Genomic DNA, 26,653 nt, shown 5'->3' on the forward strand with positions numbered 1-26,653 from the left:
GTTCTTCCTTCTCCGCCTGCTTGGGCTACAAACACTGCGTTCGTATTCCTGTCAATAAGCCATCGTGCCTAATGGATCCTCGATAATTGCTTGAACGGAATCAAGACGTGAAATTCACTTGGAGTACAGAGTTTAAAATCTTTATTCAGCCTCGGTTTTGCAAAAATCTGTTTTGATGGTAGGTGGCACAATTTATGTCCCGTCTTCAATCCTACCACTAGAAGCAAAGCATCAGAGCTTTAACAGGAAGGTAGGATTGGATGCGGGGCAAATCCATCAGACACGAGCACAAGAGAGTCTGCTAGAGATCTGTTAATTTAGACCTCACAGTACATTTTCCAGTGATATTTAGCAGCATGGTTTAAAGTCCCCTCTATTGCAGATTTAAAGTTTTGCTGAAAACGCGTGCCTTCCTGGGACTATGGGGTCTGGCGCTCTACTCTGGAGTCCGCACTGTGTCCTGGAAGACAGACAAGGGGAGATTTGCTTATCTGGCTCGGCTTGGAAAATGCTTCTCATCGTAAGGGTGTCTAAAATGCCATACGTGGCCAAGGCCCTGGACTCCTCCTCCCACAACAAGTCGTACCGGGCATCTGTGTGCCTCCACACAGACTAATCCCTCAGCCTTGCCAACGGACACGACCTGGGTCAACTCCTGCCGAATTCCACGTGAACTCCAAGGGCTACGTGTCTTCAGGGCTCTAAGGTCGGAGCTCTTTTCTTGGGTGAGCCTCCAACGTCACCAGTTAATGTTCCCAAACTGTAAGACTCCGTTTCATCCTGTGAAGACAGAGATGTTGGAAAAGTACTGGGGTCAAAAAGAGAGGTTTCCGAACGCCCAGCAGTCCGCCCCCTGGGTGTAGCTAATGCCGCTAATCAGATGCGAGTAGCTTAGAACTTTTGGCCTGTTTTCTTACATCAAATGGGATTTAAGCCAAGTACATGACATTTTAATGTCTTCGGGAAGTAGAATTCATTCAGAAACGGAGATTTAGTGATTCTTTACTACCGGCAGAGTCTTGACGCGCCCCCAGACCTGAATACCCAAATCTCCTGCCAGGCTGGTTGAGTTTTAAAGTATTGAGCGAACTGGTGACGGGGAAGACAGCGGGAGCCGAGCTGTCAGGACGGCTCTGTCAGGTTTCCTCGTGTCGTGCCAGCACTTGATGCAGCCTCAGACCTTGAGCGCGGCTGTCTAGCACCCAGGCCGGCCTGGCGCGCTTCGCCCACTGCAGGCGGTGGGTTCTGGGCTCCGCAGCTGCTGCCCCCCTCTCCCCCCACCCCCAGCCCAGGGTGTGTGACCCGGCTGAGGGGGCCACAGCGGATGGGAAGCGCCAACTCGGGCTTCCCGTGTGGCCGGTGGACGGCTAGGAACCCCGTCCACTGGGGCCATTTCACGTAAACTTGGTCCACTCCCCTTGTGTCCCCCCTGCCTCTGGTGGGATGCTGCCTCTATCCCCTCGCTTTCTAATTGAAATCCGTGTCTGGAAACGCGAGCTTCGTTGCAGGCAGGAAGGGCAGCCCTCCCTTGAAGACCACATAGGCTCCTGTGTGGAATGCTGTGAAGCGACGGGCCCTCCCTTAATACATGGCGGTAAGGCATCACTGCCTGCTTTATTAAAGACACTTCAGAAGTTCATCATGGAGCGCTTCACACTTTTTCCGTGTCCTGATTTGGGTTGAAGGACAAACCTGAGATCTGAAATAGTTTAACACCAGAACGTCCTTCCTCCAAGCCCCAGAAGGGAAGGGGTCGGGGCTGCCTCTTCAAACGGGGCAGGAGTCTGGGAGAACTCTGCATGGGGCTTTCTCTCTGACTGGGGTTCCAGGAGCTTCCCCAGAAGGCCACACACTGTTGTCCTGGGATCGCCAGCAGTTGCCTCGTTCTGGAAGAGACCCTTAAGCCAAACGACACGTGGTTTTATGTTTGCCTGTGTCATGGTGTGCCCGGTGCTGTCCACTGTCCTGCGTATGACTCAACAAAGCCAAATTCATTTGTCAGCCGCTAGCCTGCCCTCTCATGCCAGGTTTAAAACAAACAAACAAACAAACAAACAAACAACAACAAAAAAACAGGAGAGAAGGAGAAGGGCTCCAGTGTCCCTGCATTTGCCTCTGGGTGACTCTTACTGATAATACGTGACTGTGAATAAAGAGTGACTGTGACGTGTCCCCTTTCTGCCCTCTCCCAGCCGACAGCAGGTCAGGGCCCTGTCTGTGCTGCAGCGCTGGCTTCCCGGCCCTCGGTCTGGGCTCCCATGCGCCGGTGCTCGCCCGTAATCAGTGGGGCTTCAGGGCTGGTCGATAGGGAAGCCTGGAGAGACTCCTCCCTAATAAGTGCTGCCGTCACACCGCGGCTCGCGCAGGGGCAAGCGAAGCGAGGCTGGAGGGGAGGGCAGGGCAGAGAATAAATTTCGTTTTATTGTAGAAATGGAAATTTGTGTCATGGCTTTAAAAATCTGGTTTTATGTGTGTGTTTAATGCCATTCATTTTAAATGTAGTATCATAAATCCTTGCTTCAGAATCAAAGCTGTTTAATTACATTTCACCCATGAATAGTTACCTAATGCCAATAGAGAAAGAGTTAAAAAGGAGAACTACGGAGTAAATCAGAGGTTGAGATCTTTAGCACAAGCATAAAAAATCAATTTAAGATGAATTTTACTACTATAAAAATTCTTCAAATATCCTTTTAGGAGCGGGAAATGCTAGTAGGAACACAGCTACCAATCTAGTCCCTCAGCAATGTGGAGGGAGCGACGACCAGCCTGGCCCCTTCCCCTGAGGGCCAGACACCCCCGTTTCGCTCCGGGGCCTCCGAGCATGGAGTTGTAACTCTTGGAGCAAAGCAGGTCGCTAGTGGGTGCGGAGGACCCCCCCGCCTTTTGTGATGTAGGCCCCCTGACCCAGGGAACCCCATTTGCCACGTGTGTGATGGCCGAGCACACCCCACAAGCCCTGAGAGCATCTGTGGCCCATGAGGGTCTGGCCTCGGCCGGCCCCAGTCTGGCCATGGAGATGCTGGGTGCGTGTAGGGCACTGTGGGCTCTTGATGCAGCCCCGGCCCCTCTCCTGCTTCCTCTGGACTGAAGCCACCCACGGGCTGAGGGTGGGGACGTGGGCGCCTCAGCCCTGCTCACCCCCTGTGTGACCAGGTGTCACGTGCAGATGGCCTCCTGCTCGCGGCCTTAGCCACAAAGCTGCCCCCTGGACGGTGCCAGCTGTGTCGGGAGGGAGGCCTGGCTCGTCCTCGGTGGACCTGTCTCCTGTCCCCCCCCCCCCCCAACCCCGGGAGCAGGATGGAACAGCACGAGACACTCTTGCCCATCTTTACTTTCCAGTATCATCAGCTTATCAGCAAGGAAGGAACCGTGGGAGAACAGAGGGACTGGAATAACGTTTAAGCCAAGCACAAGCGCAGGAAGGTCCACTCCTTCCCTGACCGGAGGTCCTAACAGAGAAAGGAGTCAGGGCAGTGAGGAGATGGGTCTCTCCCCCCAGGGATGTCTCGAGAGGCCCTGGCCCCGCTCCTCTGGCCCCACCGTGCCTGGGGGAGGGAGCAGGTCCCATGGGACCCCTCTGCGGAGTTGGGGTCCAGGCCGACCAGAGGTCCGTCCATGTGAGTTCCGGCCCACAGCGAGCTAGCGGGGAGGCCTGGGCCTGTGGCGTCCAGTCGGGAGTCGGCAGGATGGCCGGGCCGTGGCCAGCCCTCTCTGACTGGCCGTTAGGGCAGGCTCAGTTCTATTTGCTGTCCGGTTCCTTCCCCAGCACTGCCTGTGTGTGAGTGCTTAGAAAGCCCTCCCTGATCCACTGTCTGTTCTCTTGTGGAAAAACAGTATGAAGGGCATTCTGCGCATCCCATCCAGGGAAGCTTATCTCTGGAAAGATCCCAGGACCTCGGTGGAGACCCTCGTTTCCGCAGAATGCCGTGCCTGAGAGACTCGGACCGCAGTGCAGGAGCGTTTGTAAGACGCGCTTCAAGGTCTTTGGCTGCTGCCTGCAGCCTGGAGGGTGAGGTTACACGGGCTTCTGGATCTGTGGTGCCCTGTGCGTGCTGCTGTCCTCACACAGGCCTGGTCCGGCCCGCGCTCCCGGGTGCCGCAGCCACGCTGTCGTCCCTGTGCTGGGCCCCGCGGCCGAGTGGGTGGCGGCCTCTCCGTTCAGACCCTCATAAGGGCGGTGGGTGCGAGGTGAGAAAGGCAGCCCAGAGATTGACACACACGCACCCCCCCCCCAACACGCAGGGAGGGAGACGCGAGGGGTCAGGAAATGTACTGCTTGGACGTACGCCACCCCCAGAGCTTTAGTATCTGAGAATTCTAGATGCCCTCTGCCGTCCAGGCCCAGCAAGCTGCTAGGAAGCCTGCCACCTGTGCTGAGCCTTCGAAGGTGAGGAAGGAGGTCATCAGAAGAAATCAGACTTGGGGCTGGCGCTTTTGTGGGTTTGGGGTCCTAGGAAACTAAAATTGGACCCATCATGAACTCTAGGGCTCAGAAGCACCCAAGTAAAGCCTCTCTGAGGGGATGTTTCCTCGTTCCAACAGAGCCTATCCCAGAGAGTCAGCACCTGCTGAAGGGGAGTCGGCTCTGGGAGGTGCCACAGACAGAAGAATCAGACCCCGAGGGCAAGGAGCAAACTGGAGAGAGCCTAAACAACGTTGGTTTAAGCTTGAGATAAAAGGAAGAAGTGACCGTAATGAATGAAGAGGGGGGGTTTGGAGGAAAAAAAGTAAGCCAGAAGAGCAGTGTAAGGGGAGTTAGCCTCACGGAACGACCTCCACACAGATTAGACGCTTTGAAGCATAAGCGTCAGCAGACTGAAAGCAGACTTGGAGGAAATCCCCCAGAATGCAGCACCAAGTGATAGAAAATCATGAACGTGCTGTTGTTGAAATTCAGTGGGAGGGGCAGGGTGATCAAAATGCAGTTTAATCACTTCAACAGTATTTGTGGAAAATCTTGTTGATAACACGTGGTGATCTGCTTGGTGACCGGGAGATGCGTACGTGCACCTGTTAGTCTCACGAAGGGGCAGTGCACACACCCACCGGAGCGGCTTCTATGCCGGTCATCCGTGCTCTGTCTTGTCCTGCTTCACCATGGCTGCAGATGCTCAGGGCCCCAGGCAGAAGAGCCCGTATACTAGGCTGTTCCTTCCCAGAATCCCCTCTTGTTTTCTAGGATGCGCTGTGTGTCTCAAAGCTGAAGGGGGGAACGTGGCTGGCGGACGTCCCACGCCCTCCTCCGGCGCCCTTTCCCATTGCTGTGCAGCAGTGGACTTTTACCCATGTGGGTAGAGTAGACGTTTGTTTGCTTTTCACATGTGTGGACGCAGGGCCTAGAGGCTTATTAAGCTCCTGTTACCGCTTTTGCAGAGCCGTGGAGGCCCCCCCTCTTCCTGAGCTGCTCGGCTGTCCAGGGGAAATGACGGCGCCCCTGAAGCAGTGCGTGGCCTGGCTGGATGCCTATTTCCATGAGCCGGCGGCCCTCAAAGACCTCCCCTTGCCTGCGATTCACCATCCCGTTTTCCAGCGAGGTCAGTAACTCCGCCGCCTCCTAGGGTTTCGTTCAGGGAGCTTGACTTATTAACTATCACTTACATCACAGCTCATTTTATCGACTATACTGACTTGGTATTTTTACATCATCTAAACAGAGACAGCATGTGGCCACGCTGTAAGGACAAGAGTTCACGATCTCCACCCATTCCAAATGCTTGTGTTAGTTTTGGCACATGGTCACATAATTCTTGGCAAAGGCAATAAAAATGATGCATGCAGATCGACTCTTAACTCTTGTTGGCTGAAGGGTTTAAATGGGAACACATCTGAATAGCAGTGAATTTTTCAATAAGCTTATTGTTAACTTAAACTATCTGCTTGCCAACAGCACAGAAAATGAGGCTTGTACATGGACAATTAGCCACTTCCATAAACTCGGTTGGTGACATTTACATCAGAGTGGGTAGCCGCATTGTGTCTTCTTGAATAAGTTTTCAGTTTAATTTCTCAAACTTAACCCAGTTTGATATAGTGTCCTTAAAGGACGAATTGAGAACGTATTGCCTAAATGTTGTATGCCAAAGGCACATGGTCTATGGTCACCAAAAACATTTTCCCAGACACTTCCTTTTAAGTTGTTGTTGGGACCTTAATTACAGCAACTAAAATTATTCTAGACATGTGCCGGGGGCTTATTTTACGTAGTGATTTTTTTTATATTCGTTTTAATAAAGCCCGTGTATATGTATATACATCTCTGTATAGATGTGTAGACACATATGCTCAAGGGACAAAATTACCCTGAGATTTTAGATAAGGTGCATTTAAAGCAATCTTGAATTTCGAAATGGATGAAACGAGCTTAATGGTATTCTAATAGCTGCCATGATTTTCAGCAAAAAGGAACTTGAAAATGGAGTAGAATTTCCAGGGGCAGTGGATAGAGAAGCCCCTGTGAAGTTGAGCTAACACCTGAGTTGACTAACAAGGTCAGACAAGTGAGCACAGAACACCTTGAGCTTTGTTGCACATAATGAACTGAAATGGTACAGCCGTAATGAACAGGGCCCCCTCTTCACCCCCTGTGTCCTCCGGAACGGTCTCCAGCATGGGTGTGGGAGCTACAGCAAGCCTTTGCCTGTCACTGTGCACACGTCCAGAAACCCTCCCTGGTCTGCATCCTGGATGGGCCCTCAGGGCGCGGGGGAGGAGCCTCAGCTGCTCCCCGGTAGCTTGAGCCAACTGGGTGCATGGATGCCGCAGGACGCGCGGGTGACCTCTGTGTGCTGCGCAGGCTGAGGAACTCCGGTGTGGTTGGGTTCTGAAGTAGGGGCTTGGGGATCCTGGTGCTCTGAGCTCGTGTGTCCACATCAGCACTCGGGGAGTACTGCTGTGTCGCTAGGGGAAGGAAGAGTTGCCCGACTGGCTTCCCTGCCCTTAAGTCTAATGAATAGTGAGCTGAAATTTAAGGTTTTGAAAGTTTTAGGACGGAAAAATTATAAAGCCAAGACAGGAAGTCTCTATATAATCAAAGGGGCGTTGGGGAGTGAGCTTATTAAATCCTGAGGTCCTGTCCTCAGTGTTTGAAGAGGGTTGGGACTGGCCACACTTATCCTGCCTCCCTGGCCTTGGGCCCCAACGCCCACGGCCTCTGCTCGGCTAACCGGTCACGGTCAGTGACCAGGACGGGCCGGAAGCAGCCGCTGGGGTAAGGATGAAGGCCATCCAAGCCAACCTAGAAGCCTTCTCCGTCGGGCGAGCCCCACAGTGCTGGCGGGCACTTCCAACTGGGGCGAGATCCTCCTAGCCAGCTTTCGGGGAGACAGGGTCCCCTGGGCCAGCCCCGCCTCCTGACAGTTAGTGGTTGCTGCGGGCCGGGATTTCCCACGCCTCGGCATGTGCAAGCCAGGTTTTTCTAATTTAGCTCAATCGCTCACTCCCAGGCAGGGACCAGGTGTGGGGATTTTACGGTTTAAGAGGGGAGGTGGTGGATGGTTATAATACAATTGCTAACACGGAGTTAATTGGCACTAACCCCCAGATGTGGTAACACCCCTTTCTAGCCAGTGGTAGTTGGCTTTGCTCTGTTTCTACTTTGGATCTTGTGGCAACACTGAAATCATGGCGAGCGGGCGGGTCCCGTGCAAGGAAAATCCTCTGGCAGCCTCAGAGGCTCTGGAAGCTGTGCTTTAACATAAAGAAAGAAACCTTTGCAAACTGGGAGGCATGGGTACATTTCAATATGGAATAAATGCTTTTTTTTTTTTTTTTTAACAAATTCTATTTTCTGTACGTCTTAATTTTTGAACACATTTAACATGGCTTGGCATATCATTTTTCCATCATGGTCTTGCCTCTGAGATTTAGGCCAGGCCTGCCTATTTCAGTGTGTTTTAAAAACATAATCCTGACTGTGGCCACCCTTGCGCTCCAGCCCCCTGACCTGCTCTTCCTCGGGTGCTGGCCTGTGGACCGGGGACCCCTATGCTGCGTCCCGTGGGCCCCTCTCCTGCACGGGCCAGACTGCTTCACCGTTTCAGGCTCGCTGTGAGATGAGTACACCATTCACCATTGGCTCATTTTGTAAGGCGGGTCTCACACACACACACACACACACACACACACACACACACACAGAGTTAAGCGTATAAAATTGCCAGTTTTGTAGGTTAAAACTTAACAAATAGTGGAAATTTCACATAGTTCTTCTTCTCTTGGAAATCCTCCAAGATTGATTAGTAGTAACAAGTTAATTGTCTGGGTGTTTTGGCCAAGGAACCATGAAGCTGTCTATCCTGACCAGAAGTCTGGAAGTCTCTGTGGCTGCCTTTTTCTGGAGCCGCCACAGATAGGGTTTCTCTGTGGGAAGCGAAGGCTGCAGTTACTTGGAGTGAAGTTCGGGGTGCTGTTGAGGGAGTTAGAAGAAAAGCAAGTATTGACTAAGATGCATTCATTTTCTTGGGATATTGTGTTTTTAGTAGCATTTTCTTTTAAAAAAATGGGTTGTTTTTGGAGTTTTGAGGCGTTTTGCCCTTTGCTAATCTGCTTTATTAAAGTATCAGCATTCGGGGCGCCTGGGTGGCTTGGTCGGTTGAACGTCCGACTTCGGCTCAGGTCATGATCTCATGGTTCATGAGTTCGAGCCCCGCATCGGGCTCTGTGCTGACAGCTCAGAGCCTGGAGCCCGTTTCAGATTCTATGTCTCCCTCTCTCTCTGACCCTCCCCCGTTCATGCTCTGTCTCTCTCTGTCTCAAAAATAAATAAACATTAAAAAAAATTTTTTTAATTCCAAAGAAAATAATACAGTATCAGCATGATCATTCGCGGTAGCCACTCTGAGGACCAGCAGTCTTGGGGAGCATTTTCAGGAGGTCAGGTGCTCCCTTATCAAGTTCTTGCAAAGGTCAGCTTGGTTTTGAATTCATTTTTCTCCAAGAAATGGTTATTTAACGAAACCATTACTCTCGAAATGAACCTTAATGTTTCTTTTATAACGAAATGTTAAAGTTCTTTCCTGTTAACGTTCTCCAACTTTGTATTTCTTTACTAAAAAGAAGGTGACTTCTTTGTATAATATGCATCTTTACATCCTTATCTGTCAGTGGCAAAGCAGTTGGGAAAGTAAAAGCTGCACTTTGCCGGAAGCGCGATTCACACAGTTCAGGGAGAGCAGCCTTTTGGGCAACTACGACCACCTTTCAGATTCAGAATGCGCGTGCACGCTCTTTTCCCCTTCTGAGCGCTCCTGTCTGTAGGGGTGCTCTGAGCAGGGGCGGTTGCACAGTCTGCAGGGCGCTGGGCAGCTTCTGCCAGGCTGGATGGCCCAGCTGCGCACCGTGGCCCCACATGAGGCAGCCCCACGCTGCGAGCCCGGTGGTATATGTGGTGGCCCGGGCCCCGCACCGTCCGAGGCAGTGAGAGCCCCGTGGCGTGAGCCCGCGGCAAGCCCCGCGGTGCGGGTGGCGGTGGACCCCAGCTGCTGCTTCCGATGTCGTCTCACAGATGATGGTTTTCAACAGATGAGTTCTGAGTTTTCTTTTCAAAGTGACTGCAATGTTCCCTTTTAAATGAAATATTTAACACTTTAATAATTCCTTCGTCACAGCTATTAGCTCGTAGCTATGAAATCCAGTTGCATGACAGTAGTAAAATCTGCATTTTTTAAACCTGCCGGCGAGTAGTTTTTTTGTAACTTCTCTTACAAAGCCTCGAAAAGGATTCTTGTGTTTGTGTATCTCTGTCGAACACCCTCTTGCCAAGGGGCCTCCTCCGAAAGCCCTGCCAGAGACTTACGGGAAAGGCCCTTCCAGGGTGAATTAATTGATTTCCCCACTATATCCTGGAAGACAGTCCCACGGTGCGGTGTGCCTTCCAGTGGAGGCCGTGTGTGGGTCCTGGAAGGCAGCTGGACAATGAGGAAATGAATGGCATCATTACCTCGAGTCCTTACCAGAGACAGTCCTTTAATATTAAAAATCCATCTCTGAGAGCCAAGCAAGGGCTAATCACGCCAGCGCTCCCCCCACCCACCCCCGCAGGCTTCATGGGGCACAAGGGCTCCTCTGCCCTCCTGCCGTCACTCACGTCCACGAAATGCACAGCACGCCCGGCCACCCCAGCCAGGCTGTCTCCCCAGGAAAGAAGGCGCTGAGCCCCCTTCCCGTCCGTGTCCCGGGGCCTGTTTTACTGCCCTTCACCTTTGCTCTTGTGAGTCCTGAACACAGCCCGGGTCCGTCTGCAGAGGGTGCGGCAGGGGAGGGTTTTGTCTCAGCCTCTCCTACACGTACACAGCAGCAGGCAGCTTTGTGCTTTCAGGAAGTTTGGACTGGTGTTTTTCCCTGGACTTAAAAAAAAAAAAAAAAATAGCAAATTAAAGAGAAGATAATAACTAAAATAGGTGATGGCATTTACGGTTTCTGGTTGGTAGCAGTCACTGTTCTCCCATATTATAAATGCGGCCTTATAAAAATTGCTGGCCTTGCTACGATATTACCTAGTAGGGCTAGAAGGTTTGTAAACCTTCCAGTGCCCACTTATCGATTAGAACAAGCTAACAACACGGCACTTAAATTAAGTGGGAGAGAAACAGCTGGTGAAAATGTACTTCTTCCAACCCTAGAGCTGCTGAGCTGCTTTTCGGGAGCAGCAGATGTGGAAATCTGGCCCAGGGCCTTCTGAGGCCAGCACTGGGAAAGGTGTGGATCAGTAGCCTGGGAGGAGGGGGTGGCAGGCACCCGGGTCAAGGTCTCGAATCAGGAGCAGCCCCTCCATGTGTGTGGTTTGGAGCCACAAGGAAGAGGGTAAGGGTGGGGGTGTTTATGAACAAAAGTAGGCGTGAACCCTGCAAGTAAATGGCATATGAGAGGTAGAGCGAGCCCTGCAAGTGACCAAGGTTGTGAACGAGCCGCCTTCCTCTTTGGGGACATTTACCCTTTCAGGGCCTGATAATCGGTCCCCGTGAACCCCTCCCCACAGCACCAGAAGCCACCATTTTTCTCAAAGCGCATGGTTTCTCCACTGCCCCTTCTGTCTGGCTGTGACACCTTGCTTTCCTGGGGATGTTTCCTGGGGACAGGAAGGAGTGCCCTGCACGGGCTCATCGCGTCTCCTGGCCCCTGTCTGCATATGTGAATATCCACATCGTCTGTAGCTCCACAGCGGAAGCGGTGTTACATGACCGGAATTCTGCATCCACACTGGGGGTTTCCCTGGGTCAGGGGCTCCCAGCCTGAGCAGAAAGGAGCGGCACTTGGCAGGGTAGGTGCTCCCTGGGGGCGCCCGAGGGGTGCTGGCTCTGTGGGCCGTGGCCGTGGTCCTGCTTTCTTCTGGCTCTGTCTGCGGGGGTCCAGCCAGGCCAGCTCGGAAGCAGTCAGCATACTTCACCCTTAGCTCTTCAGCTTGACGGATCGACTACACTTTGGCATCTTGGTGAATTTCACGGGCCAGAGAGCCTGAGGTTCAGATTATGTGTTAGTTCATCATTTCCTGTTGTATTATGCAGTTTCCTGCCTGGTAATTGTCCTTGGTGTTTGTTTATTCTTTGTACTATGCGACCACATCTTGGATGAGGAGTTTTTAGTGTCAGCAACGATTCATTCAAACAAACAGCTTTGTAAGTTCCTCTCCTCCCTCCTGCCCTTCATCTGGGAGCGTGTGTACCAGGACGCCCTAGACTGTTTGTTCGTGTGATGCCTACAATCTCTGTACTTCTCACCCTCCAAAGACACGTCAAAAATCTTCAATATGGGCAAATACAGATACACGCACACACATTTGCGTGTGTGTGTATGTATGTACACATCACATGTATAAGTGTGTGCATCATATACATACATTTCCCTGATTTTGAGAATCACTGCTCGCTCTGAAGGAATTTGTTGAAATGCATCAGACTCTTAGAGCTTCACTCTGTGCTCAGGTTGACATTTCTAATTGAAGAGCGATTTTTGTCTGAGACCTAGAATTGCATATTTAAGAGCTGTTCTCGCTGTTGTACTTAACAACTTCTAGAAGTTCTAGGTTACGTATCCATGTGTCTGCCTAATCTCGAACTCTGCCCGCGGCCACGTGAGGAGGAGCGAGAGCCAGTGTGCTGTTCGTTTTTTGTAATTTGGAAGGTGTGAGCAAGGCTGGCTGCGCATCAGTATCTGTGCCATCAGGTTACAAAGTCACATGACAGTGAGCCCCTCAAGAGTGTTCCCAGGTGCGTCACTTTGCCAGGACACCCCCTGGTAGAGTGTTGACAGAGCTGACCAGAGCCTTTAGGAGGTGTGCCCATACCTGTGGCCCAAAAGCGTGATTCTTCTTTGAAGCGTCTGGGTGCGTGAAGTTCGCGATTCTGGGGGAGACCCCTGAACAACAGAAGCAAGACAACAAAGGGAAGAGGTGGCTTCAGGTTCTGGATGCCAGCTCCGTCCTCCGCACGTCTAATGTAGATCCAGTCCTGCGGTTGCTGTGGAGGAGGTTAACGGTCACATCACCCAGAGTGTCCCCTTAGACCTACCCTAGGAGTTGTAGTATGTGCCCCCTCCCACAGAGGAGAATTGAGTCTGTGCGTGGACACCAGCTCCCGAGATGCTGGCAGTGGCTGACCAGAATCACAGCGTGCCAGACCCGAGAGCACGTGTGGTGTTCCTATGCCGCGAGCCCTCTGATAAATCGTAATTACCATGGGCTCATGGGAAGCCTAGTTCAGTGAAAGTTCCATCCTAAATACGGGGAGGTGGTCAGAGCCTGTGTTCCCTGAGGTTTCCATAAATCAGGCAAAAAAAAAAAAAAAAAAAAAAAAAAAATGAACTTGAGAATGCCTTTAGTGAAGGCCGCCGGGGTCACAGTATGATTTAACCAAGCTTAAAAGGTAACCAAAAGGTGGTTTGAAAGTCAGCTACTTTCAGACTTTGTGTAGGATTTAACGGGATCTCTTTTGCAAATAAATAATACTTGAAATTGTTACAAGTGTAGCTTTTATGGGAAAATACATTAAAATATAACTGTTACATCTAGCACAATAATTAAACAGCAAACTGGCGAAAGTTTCACCCTCATTGTGTTCGCGCATTTAAGAAGATCACCGACCGTGTCCTCGTGTTGGGTACGTATGGGTATTCTTTACCTCAGAGCAGCAGAGTTTCAGATTTCTACCTACCGAGAAAAGAAAATTACAGTGTCTGTTTCCTCAACTTTTCATTTTAAATGGGCTTTGAAAAGTAGGAATTTTCTATCAGGTCTATATTTTAAAGTGAAAAACAGACTTTTCACTTAAATGTGCTTTCAGAATTTTTATTCCCACTGTAGGCATTAGATTAACATGTGTTGCTTCCAAAGAGAATGTTTAAATATTTTTGTTGTCATAAAATATTGTATATTCACATTTTACAGGCAGCGTTAATGCATTTTTAAATGCATTTTTATACCATCCGAGAAGTAATAAATAGGATTCTCTCTACCACCTGGGTTTATAGAGAAAATTATATTTTAATAAAAAATGTATAGAGAATTGGACTGTAAATTATCAATACATTAAATATATAAATGTTAGTACATTAATGGCAGTAACACTGTAACGCTATTTGTAGGAGCCAGAAGTGTAAAAACTATTATTTAAATGCCTCATCACCTATGATTTTTACCTGCAACCCTTATGTTCGGGCCGACTCAGAATACAAGATTTACAGGTTGTGTGTACGTGTCAGAATGGGAAGATCTGATCTCTTTCCAAGGCCGTTTGCGTAGCCGTGTGATTCGTGCGGTGGTGGAGTCACCAGGACGGAGCAGACCTCCTGAGGCTCGGCACGCTGGGGGCATCGTGTTGTATCTTAACGGCACAAAACACAGTGCGTCTGAAGAAGAAAACTGGAGAATGAAGTAGGGGAAGGAAAGTCTTTAGCCTAAAATACATCTCAGTGACGAGTGATAAGTTTTGAAAATCAGATCAGATTTCTCCTGCTCTCTAAATATTAAGGTAAACAGCCACAGTGTTTCAGAAAGTAGCATCCCTGGTGAGTCCTGCCCGCTCCCACCCCCCACCCCCCACCCCCCAGCTTCAAAAGCTACAGTATCTTCGTTGCTATGGCAACTACTTTTGCATTTTTTTGAGTACCGCTCTTAATTGTTGCACAGAACACGCTGTGTAAAGGACCCATCCCTAGACGTGCGTGTGTACACGCATTGTCTGCTTTTTCTAAAAATGCATGCTCCTTCCTCGGCTGGGCCACGGTGGTCCGGCAACATGGTCTTCTTTTCAGCCTTTCCTTAGACAGTTTGAGGAAAACCCAGAAGCTGAGCTCATGCGACCTCGAGCTCATTGCTTGGCCAAGACCTACTTTTCAGAGAAAATTCACAGCTCTTCCTCTGTTTAGAAAAAGATAGGCAAGAACCAACATAAATGGCACGTTTCCCCCCCCTCCCTTCTTTTTCCTCAAGAATTGGGCCTTTGATGTTCAAGAGCAGCTAATATTAAAGGCCATCCCTGGCAGGCCTTAGAAACTGTGCCTATTTATGACCAATGTAAAACAGCGAAATCTATCTGAGTATGATGGCATCATTAGTTTGTGAATCGCATCCTTGAAAATAACTGTGGAGGAGCCAAATCGGTTTAAAGGAAGATAACGGAATGGTTTAAGCTGCTTAGGTTGAATGCCAATTATGTTTTAATATTCAACTGAGCATATTTTACTAAGAAAAAAGGCCGCGTTGACGCATGCATAACTCATTGGCAGCGTCGGCCAGCTGTGCCACTCTACTCTGCGAATCACTTTGTGCATTTTAGTGGCATGGTAATTTAGTGGAGAACTACCTGAGTGATGGCATTTTCAATGAGCAGGTAATCTACAGAGAATTTTTATATGGTTATGAGTTCTGTGCTTCAGCCCAGCAACACAAAAATACATCAAGACCAATTACGGTATCAACTTTCAGCGTGGTACCCTCGCCACGCAAGTGCATGTATTTCTGCCCCAGGCATTTCAAATTGCATCTAATTTGAAATCTTTGGGGTTTTAATTAAATTTCAGAATATATGGAATTCTTCATTAGTACCTGCTCTGAATAGCAGATTATCCTTCTCTTGGTCTCGTTAAAGAAGTAGGCTGTGGTAAATAGCATGTTCAGGAACTGATCATTTGTGGGGCCTGGGTATTGGAACAGAAATAGTGAAATGCAAAATAATATCAAAAAGATTATTAGTCCAGGGAGAGTCTCTTGATTTGTATTTTAATGGAATTTTACATTTCTCTTAATGATTTGCAAATTGTCCTCTGATTATAAGATGCATTAAGCTTTTCATTTTAATGGCAAAGACACAGCCATTAGCAGAATTTTTTTTTCTGTCTTCTTTTTAGAGTGCTTCCCTGCAGCAGATAAATATTGAAACCATTAACACCTTTTGATGTTCCTCACAGCCTGCACCTTGGACCCACGCGAGGCTCCCGTGGTCTCTCCGTGTTAACACCTGGCTGGGGGCCCCTGCTTCTTCACCGGCTGGGTTTCCTTTTCCAGAATACAGGATTCGTTTTTAAAGTTTCACCGGCAGATCTTGTTTATTTGTGTTAAAGCTAATGCATTTAAATAGTATTAATGGCCCAATTTGTATTAATAAAAGCCGTTCTCCTCGGTGTGAAGGTTGACGGTGCTCACCGCTCCTACCCCGCGCCGGTCTGTAGGGCTGGAGTGAGGGAGGGCCGAGCAGCGTGCACGGGGAACGCAGGCTCGCCTTGCCAGTCTGGAGGGTTCTGGGGAAGTTCGCGTGCGGTGAGAGAGGCGCACAGGGCTCACGGCATTAGCCAGCTGACCGAGGCTGACCACAGCTCGACCCCAAGAGCAGGCTGCTTGCCTCCGCTTTGGCCTCTGAGGTAATGTCTTAATTTTCAGGCTAAGACTTCTGGTCCCCTACAAAGTGCACGCCGCTTATGTGACCAGAGCCATGGGTGGAAATCCATGCTTGCTCCCACCTGCCAGCAGGCCCGGGTGAGGGGCGGGGACTTGCTGCTCTGACCTAGGACGTGGGAGGGCTGAGGCTCCCCGGGGCCCTTCAGAAGCCAGCAGCCCCATGTGACCGCAGAACTGGAAGAACCAGGGCCACCTCCCGGAGGAGCCGAGTGAGGCCTGTGCCCCCTCAGCCCTCTGTTCTCAAGGGTGGATCTTCAGGCCAAGCGGGCCGGGCGGACCTGAGGGATGTTTCCAGCATCCCTGCTGACCTTGACCCAGCCCAGGTCTGTGAGCTGGTGAGGGATGCTCCCTTGAGCCTCTAGGCGCTCGTCCGTGCAGCCCTGCCCGCATGCGTGACCTCAGGCCTTGTGCTCGGCCTGCGTGGAGCCTGGGGGCTCCCCACCCCCATTTCCACCAGGCCTGCAGAGCCAGCGCGGGGACTGCCGGCGCCCCTTGTCCGGGACTGTGGGAGGGCCTGCCGCGGGCTGGGTGGCTTGGGCAGCGGAAGTGTGTTCTCTCTGTTCTCTCACGGCTCTGGAGCTGCAAGTCCAGGGTCCAGGCTTTTCCCGAGCTGCCCGCCTGCCGCCCCTGCGTGGGTCCCTTTAGGGACAAAGGCCCCTGGGGTCGCGTTGCACGTTCTCCTTCCTTCGTTACAGGGACACCAGTCAGACGGCTCAGGGTCCCCCAACGGCCTCCTCGTAATCACCTCTTTAAAGGCCCTTTCTCCAAATAGTTGCGTTGTCAGGTGCTACTGGCTGTTGGGACCTCAGCATTGAATTTTGGAGGACACAGTCCCGCCAGTAACATGCTTTCTGAGCCTCCGATGGCCCGTGTGTAAGGTGGGGTGACAGCAGCGACGTGTAAAGGGGTCCTGAGGGGGAAATGAGACCTCCAGAGACCCAGCACAGGGAGCCCCTGCTGCCTTCGCAGCGAATAGAACGTGCTCTCCAGAACCCTAGCGACCCTCGTGGTGAGCAGACTCTGCCCGGCGTTGTGAACCAAGTCTTCTGAAGTGCTCTAGACGTTCAACAGAACTTGGCAAGGACACCCTGCCTAGTGGCTACGGGACACAGAGCTTGTGTCCCCGCGGGCTGGCCACACTGAGCCACAGTAGAGGGTCAGCGTGTCTGGGGGAGAACTCCCTGCAGAGCCAGGGAGGGGGAGGGATCCTCCCACCTGTCTCGGCTCTGATGGAGACTGGCCCCGCCAGGTTGCCCTTCCTGAAGCTTCTCTGGAGATGCCTGGTGCTTTGCTCGTTCATTCACACCCACCCTGAAGATAACGTTTGGCTTTCTTAGATGTGGGACGTCCTCCTCTGGGGAAACACGGATGCGTGCACTTCGGGTTTAAGTTTGAGGCTATCTGCCGTCAGACTGGTGCTGCAGGAGGCCGGGCCACCTGGCTCTGACCGCCGTGGGAGATGTTTGTGAGGTGTTAGCTGTCGCCGTTTCCAGCACTGAACGCACTTCACTGTCCGTTTCCGACCTTTGATTCAGCTGCCGTGGTTTGGGCCCACCCTCATAAGCGTGGCTCTTGGCTTTGCAGAATAGAAAGTGAGGGGATGTGGGGCAGTGGGCCAGCCAAGTCTCAACGACACGACACGTGCAGAAAGATGTGCCTCGTGTTTCTTAACAAATTCCTGGTATCATTTGTTTCTTGTTACTTTAATCTTACGAGGAGAAGCCATTAAAAGCCTCCTGTAAGTGATTTTGGAGGTTCTGTTCCTTGGTAGCGAGTCAGGCCTGCAAAGGAGAGCACGGGGCCTCTTGCCCAGGCGCTGCCTGCAAGTGGGAGGTGTCACACTAAGAAGCAGGCTAACTTCTGGCGAAGACCATACCGGGCCTGCCTTTTCTCTCCATACACCATATAGCCGTGCTTGTTGGTAGAACTGGGGTGCAGGGTGGAGGTGATTCAGAAAGGTGGAACCTTACACGGAAAATCAGAGGGGACCCTTTGCTGAGATCAGGACCACAAGCAGAGGTCTAAACAGGTCCCGAATCCTGAGGTTGCTGGCTGCCCCCAGGGGGTTGCTGCAGACTCTGCCCTCAAGCCACCTGCAGCCCAGGGGCAGAGCGCTTCTCTGAGGCCTTGCTCGTGACCTTGGGGTGCAGCTGTGCTAGGCCCCGGGCACTGCACGCGCACCACTTCTGGCCTGCTTCAGGCAGCCTCTAGCGCTTTTGCAAAACCCTTGAGTTTCTAAATTCGGCAGTTTTAACCTTGGATCCTAGAAGCAAGACTTCGAGCCCTGAGTTTATTATATCAGAGAGTTGAGCCGTGTTTGCTGTCTCTTAGAGCACGCAGGATGATTCTCTAAGAACTTTTTTACAGCTTGCCTATCTTTCTGACAGACAAGGTCGTTTCTGCTCCTCCTGCCAGACCCCTGCAGCGCTCGGCCGAGGGTGTCGTTGCCCACTGTGTCCTACCCACACTCGGCAACGGGAAACCAGCAAAATACCACCCTGCACTCAGCCATTCCCTTGTCCCCGGATTTGCCGCAGCCGTGAGCAGAGGATTCCCAGGGCTCTGAGGACAGCTGAGCACAAATGGGCTTAGGGAAGAAAGGAGCAGACGTACATTTAACTCCAGAGGAAGCAGATCTAGGTCACTTGGTAAAACCTCAGTTCTACCGGATGTTAAGACGTCTCACCAGGAAAGATTGCGTGACCACCAGCAGAAGCTTGGGAACGTGTAAGCAAAGCTGAGCCAGACTCCTGAGACACACCCTTCAGTACGGTGTGTATACCTCGATGGTCAGAAGGTTCTGTAGTTTATGAATTTCCTGAACCTCCCCAAATACAGAACCTTCTCCACAGCTCCTCTCCCTGTTAGCACCTGGGGATGGCTGATGCTCCCCACAGTGTAGTCTGGAGACCCCTGGCCTATGGAACTGCCATAAAAATGACCTAGCCTTCCCGGGTGACCTTTGGACACTTGAGGAGACTCCAGAAAACCCTGGGAGGATTTGTAGAAAACCCCTGGGAGGTGTGCTGGGGCAGCAACGGCTGTGTGGCCCTCCCCTCCCTGGACCAAGTGTGCTCTGGCCCCTTTTTCCAAAGAGCAGGTAGATGGAAGTATGGAGGGGTGTCCAGATTCCCCCTTCCCAAGTGCCTTGGGCACAGTTGTTAAATGACCCTTGATTAGTTATTCCATTTTATACATTGGGGGCAGAGATCCTAGAAATTCAGTACAATACATGTATTGAATTCTTTTCCCAGACTTAAAAAAAAAAAAAAAAAAAAAGTCATCGTCTTCAAAGTAAAGATCAATTGGGAGGAAAGGGAGATGATCCTGAGTGGTGAGGGCCGGGGACTCCAGGCCTCCCATGAGTGGGTGGGGACAGATGCCACTCGTAGACAGAACCCTAGGCCTGACCATGAAGACCCAAGTTCAGCTCATCATTTGTTGGACAAGTACCCATTGAGCTACATGCAAAGCCCTCTTGCAGGCTCTGGAAATTTAGCACAGAACAACAAAATTCTGGGCCTTAAGGAGCTTCTGTGCCAGTGGGAAATAGATACACATGTATATGATGTGCATCCCCTAGACTCTTGGAGTGACGTGAGTGCTTTGAAGGAGCGTAAACCAGGCCGCTGGGATGAAGAGGGCGGGGCTTGGAGGTCGGGGTGCTCAGGGCTCCTTTGGAAAGTGTGAGCAGAGGAGGAAGACGCAGTGTGTGTGGCACTCAGATGCTTGCATATTTCTTCCTCTTCCCGCTCCTGTGTAAAATCTAAACACCGGGAAGAACAAGAAAACCAAATAACCTTTTTGAATCACTTCTTATCAGATGACAGGAGCAGTTTCAAGAGCCTCCTTAATTGTTGAGCACATTGAAGGCAAGTTGATATTTTCATGATTTTAGTGAAATACTTGCTTCAGATAAAAGAAACTTCCTACGGGGTTTGTGAGGTATTGATAATAAAGGGAAGGTTCACGATGCGCCCCCCCCCCCCCCCCCGCCCCGCCGGGTAAGGAATGGAGCACCAGCAGCACTGCCAAGTACCTGTGTGCCCTCCCTGGCCATGTCTGCCTTCCCTCCTCGCGGCCCCGTGTTTGCTGTTACAAACGAAGGGGGTAATACCGATACCTTCCTGTGACTTGCCCTGTTCAATCAACATTGTTGTGAGATTCCTCTGTTTTTGAATCCCGTGGAGATTTTTACTAATAACTACTGTTAAGTATCCCATGTTGTGAATTTGCCATAATTTGTTTCCTACGCTGTGTGATAGAAATGAGGGTTCTCACCTTTTTTTTTTTTTTTTTTTTTTGCCTTTATAAGTGATGATGCTACAGATATTCTAGTACAGGTGTTTTAGTGTTCTGGGTGGCTGGATATATGCGGAAAAGTATGAAAGTTATTTCTCAGTTTTCTGATTTTCTTTAAAAGATATTACTTCACAACAAAACTAATAATGAATTTTGGGGGTTATAATATATGTAGAAGTAGAGTAACAATAGTATAAAAGGTAGGACTGGGGAAATGATAATATACTGCTGTAAGGTTCTTTATGTTATTGTGAGCAAGTGTAATGTTATTTGAGGGCAGGCTTTGATAAACCAAAGATGAATTTGTAAATTCTAAGATGACACTTAAGAAATAAAACCGACATAAGCCAATAGATCGTGCATACGCTAATTGAAAAGGTAAAGTGGAATACTGATTTTAAAAATACGTAATCTGAAAGGAAAAAGAGAGAAAGGGGAGCAGAAAACAGGACAAATAGCACATCCATCTCATTTAAACCCAACTGCCTTGGTAATTACGTTAAATGTAAATGGTCTTAAGATTCAGTAAAAAGGCATAGATTCCTCCTTACTAAGATTCGATAAAAAGCCAGACACCCCCCCACACACACACACACTATATATATTTTCTACGATACACAGATTATAAAAGGGTAAAGACAGAGTTTTGTGCAAAAAGTTAAGTAAAATGAAGTCACGTGTATCAGAAAGGAATAAGTACACTTGTCTTCATTTTCAGGTTATATAGTTGTTTACATAGAGTATCTTATATAGCATTTTGAAAACTATTAAAACAAGTAAATTCAACAAGGCTGAAGATAAATTTTAATATATAAAGTTATTTGATTTTTATGCAAAGAAATTAAAAATTAAAGTATAAACTATTTAGGATTAACTTCAACAAAAGGTACATAAGACCTGGCCATTGAGCAATATAAAACATGCTGAGAGAAATTAAAGAGGGCCTAAATACACATCCTTTCATCATAGGAAAAGCCAGTACTGCCAAGACTTTAGTTCTTCATGAACTATCCTTTGTGTTAAGTTCACTCAGGCCTTGAAATTCCCAGCTGATTCCAAAGCTATATGGAAATGCAAAAGGCCTAGAACATCTAAAGCAAGCTTGAAACTAAATGAAGATGTTGGAACTAGAATTACCTGATTTCAAGACTCACTAATCTTCTGTAACCAAGATACCGCGGTACTTGCGTAAAGATCAAAACTTAGAGCAGAAGAGAAAACCGTTTCAACAAATAGTGCCTGAACAACTTGGTATCATCTGCAAAAGAAGAAAAAAGTTCACCTTGACCCTTTGCTCACACCATGTATAAAAAATAATTTGATATGTATCTGTACCTAAATGTAAAGCGTGGACTCTAATGCTTTTAGAAGAAACCATGGAGAATACCTTCATAATTTTAACAGACAAATATTCCCTATAACACAGAAAAATAAGGCTACGAACACAGAAATAAAATACACTCTATTCAAAGTAGAAGACATCATTAAAACAATGAATAGGAAAGAGAGTAAGAGAAAGTATTCGCAACGTGTATGCCTAACAAAGGATTTGTACACAGGACATATGAAGACTCCTGACTCCATAATAAAAAGACAGTCCAGTAAGTGGGGAAAAAGAGCAGCCTCTTCACAAAGGAATATTGTCTGAATTGATCCGTAAATACATGAAAAAGTGCTCATTGTGAAATTAAAGACATATTACTACTTACATTAGCACCCCAAAAATGCAATACTTAGGTATAACTGTAACCCAAGTATGTACTAGGTCTATAGCAGGAAAACTGGAGGCGATGGAAGAGATCAAAGAAGAGCTAAATGGATGCAGAGGAATCCCATGTTCATGAATAGGAAGACTTTATATGGTCAAGATGTCAGTTCTTTCCAACTTGATCTAAAAATTTAACGCAGTCTCGGTCACAGTTCCAGCAGTTTGCCTGGTGGATGTCAGCAAACTGATTCTGAAGTTTATATGGAGGCCCAGAATGGCCAATAACACAACACTGAAGGAAAACAAGATTGGAGGACTGAGGCGAGGGTACCTTAAGACTTACTAAAAAGCTGCAGTAATCAAGACAATAGAGTGTGGGTGAAGGAATAAACAGATGAGTGGCACAAAAGAACCCAGGAATAGACTGGGCTGGTTTTCAGCAAAGACACAAAGACAATTCAGTAGGAAAAAAAGATAATCTTTTCAACAGATGCTGCTGGAGTAACAGAAGATCTGTATGCAAAGAAAGGACTATAGACAGACTTTCCACCCTTCACAAAAATCTAACTCAAAATGGACCACACGCCTAAATGTAAAACACAAACCATTAAGACTCCTAGAAGACAGGAGAACACCTAGATGACCTTGGGGATGGTGATGACCTTTTAGGTGAAACACCGAAGGCACAATTCAGGAAATAATCGGTAAGTTGGACTCTCTTAAAATTAAAAACTGGTGCTCTGTGGAACACAGCATCTATGGAGTAAGATAAGCTGCAGACTGGAAGAAAGTATTTGCAAGAGACACGTGTGATAAGGACTGTTCCCTAAAATATGCAAAGAACCTTTGAAACTTGGGGAGAAAATGAACAAGCCAACAGAAAAGTGAGCCAGAGACATGAACGGACACCTGACCGATGAAGATACACAGATGGCGAGTTCTCAGATTAAAAAAAAAAAAAAGTTTAACATCCTACGTTGTCAGGGAAATGCAAATTAAAATAACGAGATGCTACTACACACCTATTAGAATGGCCAACGTCCAGAACACTGACAACAGCAAATGCTGGTGAGGATGTGGGGCAACAGGAACTCCCATTCACTGCTGGTGGGGACACAACATGGTGCACTTGGGAAGACAGTTTGGCAGATTCTTACAAAATTAAGTATAATCTTGCCTTCCCACCGAGCCATCAGGCTCCTTAGTATTTGCCCGCATGAATTGAAAACATGCCCATTCAAAATCCTGCACACGGATGTTTATAGCAGCTCTATTTATAATTGAAAAAAACCCGAAAGGAACCAGGATGTCCTTTGGTAGGAGAGTGGCCATCTGTGGGTCATCAGTGTCCCTCCCCGGCCCCCTAAACCACCCCGCAGGACGGACTGGCCATCCTGGTCTCGTAGGCATGGTGAGGGAAGGGAAGCCTCAGGTCTTTGAACTGTGTCACCAGATTCTGCTAAGCCAGCAAGCCGAGCAGGGGCTCTGTCAGTGAGTTGCCTTGCCATTTTGCAGTGAAGACAGTCCTGCTCAGCCGCCTTCCCTCGGTGAGTGGAAGAGAGCACAGAATCCGTGTCCATGTGGGCCCAAGGCGTGACCGGCCCCTTGAGCTATCCCCTTGGCTTGGCCACATCTGAGGGCAGGCAGCAGTGTCCTAGGCAGGCCAGAGCTTTGGTGTTCATAGCCATGGTTTGAATGACTAAAGTTGAGTGGTTTAATTATAGAGTACTTCATTTAATTAACGTTCCCCCAGTCTGTTGCTGATGTGCAACATAGAAGTTCATTAATCTGAGTGTCAGACAGCATTCCTAGACCTGAAAACCATTGTGCTTTTCCTGAGTATGTGTCGTCGTGTTTAACCACACGACAGGCCTGTTGTACCAGCACGATGACAACCCTTTCAGAAAGTGCCCCCGGACTACAGAGTGTGTTCTGTTTTCGGGGCTGAATGCACACCAGTGGGCTGGACCACACGTTGACCTAACACGGACGCTGTGGTTGGGTAGCATGCTCATGGAGTGTTTCCACATCCACAGAAGCTCAAGGGGCAGAGCATAGTTTACACATTCTTGTAATGTTTTATTTTTAAGCAGCCAGTGCGGAGGTTTTGTGGCTCAGTGAGCCCACACAGCCATCCTCCGTATAGACTGGCCAGGGCCAAGGGCCCCAGGGTTTCCATTTTGTGGTCATCCTGTCCTCTCTGTGGCTTTTTGTGTCTCCTTAGCAATCATGCACTTTCAGCTAAGACCTCCTCTCCCCACCGTTACCACATTTCACATTCAAGCGTACCTCTTTGCACACATACGATCTCTGCAGAGCAGTGATTTTGCCTCACAGACCTGTGCCGTTTCCGAGGTCCGGGTGGGGCCGATCAGGCTCACACTTCGTGGCTGTGGTTCTGTCGGCAGCTCACGCTTACTGAGCCCTCTCCATGTGACGGGGACTCCGTTGACCACTCGGTGCAGATTTCACTTTCAGTCCTCGATGCTGGGACCCTCGTTTTTGAGTTGAGGGCACCGCACTTCAGAGAGATAATGAGCTTAAATGACTAGTAAGTGGCACAGGTGACAGGAATGCATGCACATGTCACCTCACAGCGTGAGCCCTCTCCTCACATGCCAGGAAGGGTAAATTCACCACAGCAGTCTTTGCTGGCTGTGCCGTGACCACATAGAGCCAGTCGTGCAAGTGGCTCGTACTTGGGAGCGTGAGCTGGTTTTGAAGTTGGCCATAGCTTCTGTGTTGACCTCTTGGTAGAATCAGGAGTGACTGTGACATCACTGCCCTACTGTCTGCCTGGAAGCTTACATTCCATGCTAGTTCATGTTTCGCTTTTTTAGCTCTCCAATGCCATGTTTTCCAGTGAGGGGTCTGAGCAGGTGGTGACTGCCACCTGAAGCCCTTGGCCGTGCACTTGGGGCACACCTGTGCCCTGCCTCCTCCTGGCATGCACATAGTAGCTGCTGATTGAATATTGAATAAATGAGTAAGAAACTAATAAATCTGAACATACACTGGGTCTTTTCTCCCTTGCATTATGTGAGCTTGAATTTGGGATATTACCTTCTACATAGAACAATGTGCTCTTTCTGAAGTGTAATTAGAAATAACCCACATTAGGGGTGCCTAGGTGGCTCAGTCGGTTCAGGGTTCAGCTTCAGCTCAGGTCATGATCTTGCGGTTCACGAGATCGAGCCCCGCATCAGACTCTGTGCTGACAGCTCAGAGGCTGGAACCTGCTTCGGATTCTGTGTGTATGTGTGTGTCTCTCTCTCTCTCTGCCCTCCCCCGCTCACATTCTGTCTCTCTCTGTCTCTCAAAAATAAACATGTTAAAAACTTTAAAAAAAGAAAAAAAGAAATACCCGTGTTACGTTGAGGCCGTGCTGTTCCCGGGTACCCTACCGCTGCACCAATGGCCCTCAGCTGCCACAGGTAGGGCTGAGTGGTTGTGGACAGGCACAGGCCCATTTTCCCCAGCAACAGCACTGAGCTGGTGACAACAACCACACCTCTCTTGTGACACTGTAGACCAGCCTTTAGCCAAGGAGCAAAGTCCCCAGACCACCCCCCCACCTACCGCAGGGCGGCTCTTTCCCATCACCAGCCAGAGATCCCACTGTCTGTGTGCCCCCCCCCCCCCCCCCCGGGCTCCGTGCCCTGCTCATTTCGGCCTCCAGCCTGGGCTTCGCAGACAGGCCCAGGGAGTGCTAGAAGGTAAATGCCTCTCTCGTACCCAGAGCAGGGGGAAAACCACTGCAGAACCACTGCATCTGTTTGTCATGGACAAGGACTGACTGCAGGTGACACATCTAATGCCAAGTGTGAAAAGCTGAAGAAGCCGGAAGTGAGCTGTCTTACAGGGTTGTCCCCAGCAGGCCCCTCTCTGCACCTTGGCCCTGGTCCCTGAACCCACCTGGCCAGGCAGCAGGCGGAAACGTCCCCAGCCCTCCATTTCCCTGTCTGCCTAGGAGAACTTTCTTAGTGTATGTTCAGTGCAGTGTCGCAGCCGAGCCCTTGCCTGGCCTTCCCTCCGTCCTTGTCACCCCTGCAGAGAGCACGTGCGTTACCGGTCCCGTGGCAACCCCCTCTACCCACACCTGCACGGCCTCGTCCTCATTTGAATAGGTGAGAAACCAAAGTCAGCTGCACAATTGGAGCTAGATTCCATCACTCAAAATTCAGTCACAACTTCTTTTGAATTCTTCAGCTGCCCTGCGGCAAAGGCTCAATGTTGATACTGAGATTAATCCCCAAAGAGCCCCTCATTTCTCTGCAGAGAAATTAAAGCTTGCCAGTTTTCCTTTTGCCTGTCCTCCTGACAGCTCTCTCAGTAATGATATGCCTTCTCCATGGCATAATCCCTGTCCTACGGTAAAGAATAATTCATTAAGAAATTAAGGGCTTAGTGCCTTTCTGTTAGGTTGGTCTTCAAAAGTTAGCTAAAATTATTTAACAGACCTCAGGGCTGTTTCACAGGAGCTCAAGAAGCCATATGGGTGGGGACCACGCAGACCCACCCACCCCTTATAGATCTGTCAGTATTCCCAGAAATTAAGTCCAAGGACAGAAGCGCCTGGGTGTCAGGGCTAGGACTGTGGGACGCTACCCAGCTTCAGGAAGCAAACAATGTTTAGACTTTCCAGGAGCAGCCAAGTAGGCCTCCTGGTGAAGCTGCCAAGGCTCCCTTTCCACTACTCGGGAGGGCCAGCAGGAGGCTTCTAGAAGTTTCCAACTGGGTGCACAGGAGTTTCT

General features: G+C 49.5%; 1 protein-coding gene and 1 long non-coding RNA gene across 8 annotated transcripts in view; one reads left to right on the forward strand and one right to left on the reverse strand.

Moving 5' to 3' along the window:
* On the reverse strand, positions 1 to 24,657 carry LOC131493571 (uncharacterized). Of its 2 annotated transcripts, XR_009252751.1 has the most exons (6): positions 24,189 to 24,657; positions 13,633 to 13,855; positions 12,284 to 12,455; positions 10,201 to 10,346; positions 587 to 780; positions 1 to 460 (listed from the first exon to the last, which is right to left on the reverse strand). It is a non-coding gene; the product is annotated as an uncharacterized LOC131493571 (long non-coding RNA). The 2 variants fall into 2 exon arrangements; XR_009252752.1 differs by lacking the exon at positions 12,284 to 12,455.
* The window catches only part of MGMT (O-6-methylguanine-DNA methyltransferase), a 297,512-nt gene that overhangs the window by 246,489 nt on the left and 24,370 nt on the right, over positions 1 to 26,653 (forward strand). For all 6 annotated transcript variants that reach the window (XM_058698138.1, XM_058698139.1, XM_058698137.1 and 3 more), the window contains one exon: positions 5,377 to 5,537. In XM_058698138.1, the coding sequence (XP_058554121.1) occupies positions 5,377 to 5,537 (161 nt within the window). The remainder of the gene's footprint in view (positions 1 to 5,376; positions 5,538 to 26,653) is intronic.

The sequence above is a fragment of the Neofelis nebulosa genome, chromosome 13 (genome assembly GCF_028018385.1).
Source record: "Neofelis nebulosa isolate mNeoNeb1 chromosome 13, mNeoNeb1.pri, whole genome shotgun sequence".
NCBI lineage: Eukaryota > Metazoa > Chordata > Mammalia > Carnivora > Felidae > Neofelis > Neofelis nebulosa.